The sequence below is a fragment of the Apus apus genome, chromosome 3 (genome assembly GCF_020740795.1).
Source record: "Apus apus isolate bApuApu2 chromosome 3, bApuApu2.pri.cur, whole genome shotgun sequence".
Classification (NCBI taxonomy): Eukaryota; Metazoa; Chordata; class Aves; order Apodiformes; family Apodidae; genus Apus; species Apus apus.
In genome coordinates, this window is record NC_067284.1 from 18,735,319 (window position 1) to 18,743,926 (window position 8,608).

General features: G+C 43.4%; 1 protein-coding gene across 1 annotated transcript; it reads right to left on the reverse strand.

Moving 5' to 3' along the window:
* Positions 1–1,036: 1,036 nt before the first annotated feature.
* SDHAF4 (succinate dehydrogenase complex assembly factor 4) lies at positions 1,037–6,206 on the reverse strand. Its single transcript, XM_051613232.1, has 3 exons — positions 6,096–6,206; positions 3,807–3,959; positions 1,037–1,306 (listed from the first exon to the last, which is right to left on the reverse strand). Exons 1-3 carry the CDS (start codon positions 6,133–6,135, stop codon positions 1,197–1,199), a joined length of 303 nt encoding a protein of 100 aa, XP_051469192.1. The 5' UTR covers positions 6,136–6,206; the 3' UTR covers positions 1,037–1,196.
* Between the last annotated feature and the right edge of the window lie 2,402 nt (positions 6,207–8,608).

Below are 8,608 nucleotides of genomic sequence, written 5' to 3' on the forward strand. Positions count from 1 at the left end.
TCTTACAGAGTTTCAATGCCCACTGTGGTGCTGTGACAAAAGCAGCTACTACAGATTCTGAATAAATAAGCTAGAGCATATAAAGTAAAAGAGGTTGAAAAATAAGCAAAACATCAGGAAGGAAACACAAAGGGATGAAGAAAACAATCATAGCTTAAGACTAGAGAAGATCCATTTGTTTAGGCTATCAAAAAGAACTTGCACAGAAATGAACAGAGCATATGTTTACTCATTTTAATAATGACAGATGATTCTTCTTAATAAGTACCCACACAAGTGGTAGATTTGCACTCCACTACTGTGTTTATAACTAGACAAATTCTTGAATGAAGAACTGAGCTCTGTCGGATTGAAAGATACCTAATTCAATGCCAGATAAAGACCTGCAATATCATATAATCTAATGTAATCAGTCCCCTTTGACCAGAAGGTATCATCAAGTTATGTTATTTTTCCCCAAGCAGCATTTAGCCAGTTTTCAGACATCTCTATTTATCAGGGAAAAGATGCAAATAAAAGATAAGCTAGGTGATAAAGAACAGTGTTCTGAAACTGCATACAGAGCACCCCTACATGACTTCCACTCATGAACTGACCCTCTTGGAATTGAGCCTCCACGTCCATCATGCCACTTACAGCCATCAATCTGAGATGAGGCAAAATGGAGTCTGTCCCCTCTACACAAACAGGAAAGAAATTCCAGCCCACTCTAACGGTGGCACAAGGTGGTGGTTCTTGATTAAGGGGGCTTTTACCAACACAGCACTATTCTAAATGCAAACATCAGCTAAGTACTGATCTCCTCGGGGGTGGCTGTGCTTTTGAAGAACGGTATCTAGGTTCATGAACTGCAAAGCTCCTTCAGCAGTTTTAAGTCACTACATAAATATTTAAATACATAAAGAACTCCAAGCCCTTACACATCGCAGTGAGGCTCTGACTACCAATTTCACATCACTATACTTGCATTTATACTTGCACAGTGTAAACATCATTAAAAATTGGGTGCACACTGAGCAAATAACAGCTCCTGAAATTGAGCTGCAGCCATGTTTATTTACATAGTACCTTAGAAAATTCATCACAAGTATGACAAAAACAAGAACCTTCACAACAAATCCAGTTCAGAATTTTCTGTACATTATATTTTTCAACAACTACAAATATTTTATTGTCAATACAGACACTTTTATACATTAAAAATCTATACAACGTCCTTTTCTCTCCCAGTCTCCGAAGCGTGTAGGTTCAGGGCCTCTAGGTCCACCCCTCTCTTTTGTAACAGGATTGATGCCATCAGGGAATTCTAAAATCACAGGGTAAGTTCATTAAAATTCATATAATGTTAACGAATATAAAGATGTCACCATCAGCAGTATTTGCCTCTTAGTCTCATTTTCAAATACAAAATCCATCTTGTTTTTAGAAGGCACTTTAAAGGCTCTTTTGTTTTTAAAGGCACCTTTAAGTTAAACATTTCCCAGAGCCATACAACAGTAATTTCAGAGTTTTGTGACTACAGACACCAATATGTATGAGATCATATTCAGTTACGTAAATAAAAGAGCAACTCCATGTCCAAGGGCAGTAAAGCACTATAGTTTCTCATAAATTCATAGTGAGAATTTGGGTCATTGAGGTATGCTGTACACGTTTGCTACATCTAAAACACCAGGTCACTTTCTCTTTGTTTAGGACTCTAATTTTAAGCATTTACATTTTTTATTTTAGCTTGAATTTTCTATTATTCTTGTATTTAAAACACCATGTTTTCATGGATGCTGGTATGGTTTCAAGAAACAGCAAGTTGATATTCAGTTAACACCAGACTAGCTACCAGAGTCACAGGAGGTACTATAAAATCCTAAATAGCTAAAACTAAGACTTTTTTACCTTCTAAAACTTAACCTAAGCTCAAAAAGTCACTGTGATGCCCTTTCAGAAGAGGGAAACTCTTTGTAATGAGGTATGAATGGGACTTTTTCTGGTTAGTGACATGCTAAGCTTACACATTAGCTGTACTTGTTCTGTTCCCAGCACCCTACTGGCTTATGCCATGTACTTGAACACCATGGAGCATCCTGCACCTCACAGTCAACATCCTTATGTTACTCAGTGCTCCCTTTTTCAGGGACAATGGCTATCCCACTAGGCATCCCCAAGCCACAAAGGAGTTCTGGCATAGCACCATCTCAGGCTTAGTGTTTTCTCATCCCGCAGTGGACTGCCGGGCTCCCTGAAGCTCACTGTACCCCACACATCCCCTTGCCACACTGACTCTCCAGAGCCTCCCCTATAGACATGTAACTCAGGGCCCCCTCAATCATATCCCCCACTCAGCCCTGGTGGGCAACGCAAGTAATGAGAAGCAGGGTTGAAAATCAGAAAAGACAACAGAAATCCTGGGAAGAAAAAGGACAGTGATGGAGGGAGACTCATGTAGCTACAGGCAATACAGAATGACGTATTAGGATGCCTGTTTAAAAATTCATCCAGACCAGGATTGGAAATGTCAGTATTTGAGCACCTCTGGCAGTACAAGGACCACAAATGCATCTAATATTCTTTTGTAGATACCATCCCAACATCCAGACACTACTGATGTGCTGACAGTAGATGCAGAGGCTCAGAAGGTTTCTCCATGATAGCTATACAGATGTGGGAATTCAAATAGCCAGCTTAAACTTTTTCTTATTTTCCTAATAACCACTGAGGACACCATGGGTGGTCAGCATTCTAACAAACTGTTCCTGGTGTTATATGTAAAAAATATACAGGTATGGCTAAATCTGAAGCCATATTATGGCAACAGGAGGACAAGAATTACATTACTGCTTACACAGCAACTCCAAGTCAGTTTTCAAGTCAGTCACAATCTGAAACTGCTTGAAACCACTTCAGAGATGATACTGTCATTTTTCAGTCATTTTGTCATGTGGATATTCCTAGTAATCTATTGATATATTAAAAAAGCTTGTCCTAGAGACCTCGAAATAGATAAACATGGGTTATCACTACTGGTAAGCAGTAACAGAACAGCATGCTACAGTGAATAAGACAAAGTATGACTAGCACTTGTAGCTAAGGATAGTTAATTAAAAAGAGGGGGAAAGAGATTATGTCTTTCTCCTGTCTGACAAATAAAGTACACATTTCTAGTGACTTCAGCAGCGATGCATCTGGTGCCTTAAGTCTTGCCTGGCTATCTAAATTCTGCCCCACTAAGGTCACTGGAATGCAACACAGTTAGCACTTCATTAGATCTCCCCTGACCCCACTGCGTGGCTCATTACACTCAGTTATCTGTTGCTGGCTTTCAAAACACTACCTGCAAGACTAAGAGAAAGCCTGACCATGAAATACATCATGAACTACAAGTCTGAAAAAAAAAACAGAATAGGCTTTTTGGATAACAAAAAGTAGTTAGTGCCCTCATGATTTTGTTACCATCGTTTATAGCTGTACTATAACAGATCAATACCAGCTACGTTTCTTGGAATCATGGAACAGTTTATGCTGGAAGACACCTTTGACAAGTATCTGGACCCAATTCAGAGAAGAAGAGAGAGATCGTAAATTGTGTGACTTCTTACAATGTTTGACCAGCTTTAAGATTTTTTCCCCTCATACACCATTTGTTGCAATTTGTGTCCACCGCCCTGCCTGTTTCTTCACAACAATTAAGCTTAGAAAAATGATTCTGAAGCGTGCTGAATGCCTGCTCCTCTTCTTCAACTGCCATCAGCACAGCATCTCAGGGTCTTGCCTTTGAAACATGGCTTTCAATTTTGTGTAACATGACTTACTTTCCAGGGGTTCCCTCTCTATACTGGACTCCTCTGGTTCATCAAATCGACCTACTGGTAACTTCGGCTTCTTAGGTGACTGCTTAGCAGGTTCAGATCTTCCTCCTGTCTTAGAGCTGGTGCTCCTCAGAGAGCTGCAAAGCAGTGATGACTCTATCAAACAAACAGGCACAAGCAGCACAAATGTGAGAGTTTAATACTATAACTGTTCCGAGCACCTCTGAAAAACCCTCATTTCAGAAACTATGAAGCAAAGGTCCAGTAAACAAACCCCAAATACTAATTTAACATTCAACTCACGAACGCCTAAGAAATCAGCACAGATACTTATTTTTGGCCCTAGAAACATATGCAGGCAAAACTGTGTTAGTTGTATAACTCAGTTCACATAAACAGTGTATTTTAAACCACTTGGTCTTATTTTCACCATTATTTTCTTGTATTTTAGGCTCTAAATAGTAATTATGTTAGTACAGACCAGTACATTTTGTCTTCCTGGAGAAGTCTTAAAATCCCCCACAAAGCTTGCTGAGTCCCAGGTCTTGGCTCATTTTCAACATCTTTTGAGAGAGAAAAAGCTTCTGCTTTCCCAAAGGAAAGTTTGAAAAAAATAAAAGCTTGTTCCCTTAGTAACAGGTTTTCCAGAATGTTTGTAGAGAATAGCTGGGCTTCCCTTATGATGGTAAAATAATTTAGCTGGTAGTCAAAAGCGAGACAAAGCTTGACCACTTTGAAGTTCTACTACGTAACTGCATGCAAATGCTTTAATTAAAAGCATGAATTTTCCTTTTAAATCCATACTAACATTTTAAACATAAATGTAGGAGAAAGCCTATCAATATCCACCCCTGAAGTTATTTCAAGCAATATAAAAATGAAGATGCACATATATTTTAAGTCATAAATAATGATTTGACTCACATATACATACACCAAACAATCCACCTGTATTCCCAGAATCAGCATATTCATTCATCCTAAAATACTGCAACCTTAACATTAAATCCTACAGTCACATAAACTGTATCATGCCTGTCAACTGCTGCCAATGCCCCAAAGGAGTAATTTCTTTTTTGCTTTAAGCATGACATAATGGACTATCAACAGCGAAGAATCTAATTCTTCCACAAACATTGTATCTTTCTACCCCTATCAAGCATCTTGTCATTCTTCAGCGAGCTGAGAGAAGCTAGTTAGAAAATTAAATTAAAGCTGATATCTGAATCCAAGTTCAAACAAAAGTCGGATTAAGGTACTGATAGGAAACTGGTTATCTCAATTAGCAGAGAAGAGGCAAAAATCATTTTTCTACTTGCAATACTTGCTATTGTGGACCAAAATACATTCTTCTTCACACTGAGGTGACAGAAGTTCAACATTAAGTACCTCTGGTATGGATGAACTGAACAATCAACTTTACCAGCAAACCACATTCTACAAACTGATTTTTGAGTCCCTCATCCTTTATGGGCAGTCACAAAACCATCCAACTTACTAACTGTACAGCTGAACTTGGAAAAAAAAACCTGAGAATCCCAAGTCTTTAAAGCTGCTGCGCAGTCAGCGCCCGCAACACCCTGTCTCTCCGAGTGGCCCACAGCGCACGACCTGCGGTCACAGAGCCGCGCACCCCTGGGGAAGCCTCGGGGGGACAGGCGCATCAGCCCATCTTGCCATCAGCCTAAACGGCCAAACGGAGCCTAGGAGGGGCCACAAACATTTTTTTCCCCCAGCTGTGCCACTGACACGCACGGTGCCGGTGCTCCAGGAACGCCGTGCCCGCAGGACCGCAGCCACCCGGGCCGGCCGGAGCAGCCCCGCGGGCGGGACGGAGGCCGCGTCGCCGGCTGCTTCGTCTGTCCCCCCCGCCCGGGCTCTGCACGCACCGAGCACCTGAATTTCCTCACAGACAGGACACAGAGCAGTAACTTCCAAGGCCACAGGAAGTTCCCCCGCGCGGTTCTACAAACGTTAAACCCACGGCTTAACCTTGTACTGCCGAGGTTCGCAGCAACGCTGGGGAAACAAAAACCTCCCGAATGGAGAGTCAGGCCTCGTAGCACCAGGTGTGACGCACAGGGGAGAATATCACCGCTAGCGCTGGGGAAAGCCCCAGGCCGCCCGCAAAAGGGGCGAGGCCACCCCGCCACCGTCGCCATCTTGGGCGCCCTTCGGCGGCCCCGGCCGGCCCCGCTCCCGCCCGCCCTGGGCGAGCAGGGGGGGGAGGAGAGGCCGGGGAGTCCCGCAGCGCCAAAGCCAGGCCCCTCCCGCCCTCCGCCCGCCTCTTACTCGCTGCCTTCGGCGCGGCGCGCAGCAGCCTCAGAGCCATGGCCCCCGGGCGGGCCCCGCGCAGGCGCGAAGGGCGGCGGGTCCGGTCCCCGGGCGGGGCGGGTCCCCGGGCGGGGCGGGTCCCCGGGCGGGGCGGGTCCCCGGGCGGGGCGGGTCCCCGGGCGGGGCGGGTCCCCGGGCGGGGCGGGTCCCCGGGCGGGGCGGGTCCCCGGGCGGGGCGGGTCCGGAGGCTGCGGGAGCCCCGCCCGCCTGCGGGGGAAGGTGGGAGCGGCGGGTCCTTCCCAAGCCCATCTCCGGGCCTGTGGAGGTGCTGGGGGAATCCGCTGCCGTTTCCCTCTTCCCACCTCCCCGCACCCCAGCCTGGAGCAAGAGCATCTTCGCCTGTGCCTTGCGGTAAACAGTTCACGGCTGGAAGGACTCGTTTTCCCTCCAATATATATATATATATATATATATATATGTATACACCCCTGCCCCTCTAGTGTGTTTGGCGTGGGGTTTTGGATTTTTTTGTGGTTCGTAGATTTTTTAGGTTTGTTTGTTTTTTTGTGGTTTTTTGTGTTTTTTTAAATAATAATAAAAAAATAAAGTCGTCAAAGTAAGATACAGAGGCTACTTAGGACGCGAAAGAATTTAGGCTGACGCCATAGGGAGGTGCAGACCCAGGGCTTGTCCTTAAAATCTGAAGGCTGCATAGCCTCAACGTTACCAGAAAATTATTTGAATATTGTAATCATTTTATGAATGTAATAATAAACTTAACCTCTTTCCATCCTACAACCAGCTGGTGCCTTTTCTGCACTCTGACAGGCACTCGTCACCCCCTCAGGAAAAGCAGCCAGAAACCAAGCAACCAAGCCCAGGTGCGGCACCGCAAGGACTTCAGCCCCTGTCTTCTCCATTTCCCAGTTCACCTGGTGAAGGTGCTTCTAACATGCTCTGCTCTCAGTATAAACTTAACCTTGGGGTACGTAACACCTGGACTCATGGACTGGATCTCCAGTTAATGTTTTGAAATGTGACCACATCTGCTTTTTGTCACTCCTCAAGCATCTCCAGGTAACCTTGTTCTGCTGCAACACAGAACTCAAAACACCCTCTTCACACATACTAAGCTGCAAAAGATAACTTTCACTCAGCAATTCTTGGAGATCAGAATCTAAAACAGCATTTTGTGTTCACATCTGAAGAGTTTTAAGAACATAAATCTCCTTGGTAAATTAACAGCAGCAACACTGTTGAGTTTATTGCAGTGCATCTGGCAATGCCTACACACTCAAATGATTAAATTTAACTGACTGCCTTATGTATGACATTTTCTCAATCAGCTTTTTATAACATGGTTAATTGGACATTACAGACTGAAAATAATGGGAAACCCTTTATTTTAACAGCAAAATGTCGGGCTTGTAGATCAGAGAGAATAAAGAGGAATGTTTGTGGCTCATAGAAAAAATGTTCTTCTGCCCAAAACCAGCAATAAAAACCCAGATGTATTCCAAGTTCAAGAACTCATAATGTGTGTGCTAAATCCAGTAAAACTATCATGAAATCCTTACATTAAAAATACACCAAGCTGTCTGCAGGTATCAAGTAATAAGAAGCTCTGCTCCTTAACAGTTTAATGCAAATACATGAAAAATCATGCTTTTGTGCGATCTCAAACGGTAAGGATGAAATAGCAATTTAAGATTTATTAGGAACTGTTCTTCACCTAAAAAAGATGAGGTCTTCAAAGTGTTTTTTTTTCCTGTTCATTTATTGTATTGCTGTAAATATGCAAATTTTTTTGTGAATCTTGCGAATGAGGAGGTAATAAATCTGAACACTGGTAAACATAAATGCCTCATGAATTTTCCACTTTGTGATGAAATGCAATGTTTTCTTCTTTTGTTTTCCTCCCTCTGTTTACTGATCACTTATCTGAAAATGATTCTATATGCTGCTTTGTTTTGCTGTTCTAAAAAGCAGGGAACAGAAGTTGAGCTAGCACAAACTCTTCAGAAGAGCTGGAATGTATGCTGGCCGTGGGGGCTACCTGGGAAGTAGCAAGTGCGCTGCTTCTGCTTAAACACCCCCTCTTCCTCTCTGACCATGTCAAGAAATCTGGTTATCTAAGCAACACACCTGGTCAGGGCTGTGCGAATAAGTTACAGAGTAAGTTTTCCATCAATGTGGAATTCATTTCTGCAGCAGAGCCTGGTGATTTCCACAGTAGAAACTGAGCTCTTTTTTCCAATTTGCAAACAAAAGTTTGGACAGTCTCTCATTTTATGCAGTGACCTCCTAATGATACTGCTGAGAGCTTTTGTGCGATCCCAGTAGCAGCCTGCAGCCTTCAGGGAACAAGTGACTGGCAGCTTTCTAAAGGAATGTTAAACCCTTCATTTTTGTCTCTCACTCTGTAAGCAACATCATTCTCTTTCAAGCAGCTGTAGGATACCTGCCTAAAGCAGAAGTCACTGTCAACAAAGGAAGATGAGGCCAGGATTCAAACAAAGGAGAGGTGAGAT

Coding starts and splice junctions, on each gene's coding strand:
- SDHAF4 (XM_051613232.1), bottom strand. CDS start 6,135: ATGGCTCTGAGGCTGCTGCGCGCCGCGCCGAAGGCAGCGA. Junction 3,960..6,095: donor CGCCGCGCCGAAGGCAGCGA/GTAAGAGGCGGG, acceptor TTTGTTTGATAG/AGTCATCACTGCTTTGCAGC. Junction 1,307..3,806: donor AGAGAGGGAACCCCTGGAAA/GTAAGTCATGTT, acceptor CTGTGATTTTAG/AATTCCCTGATGGCATCAAT.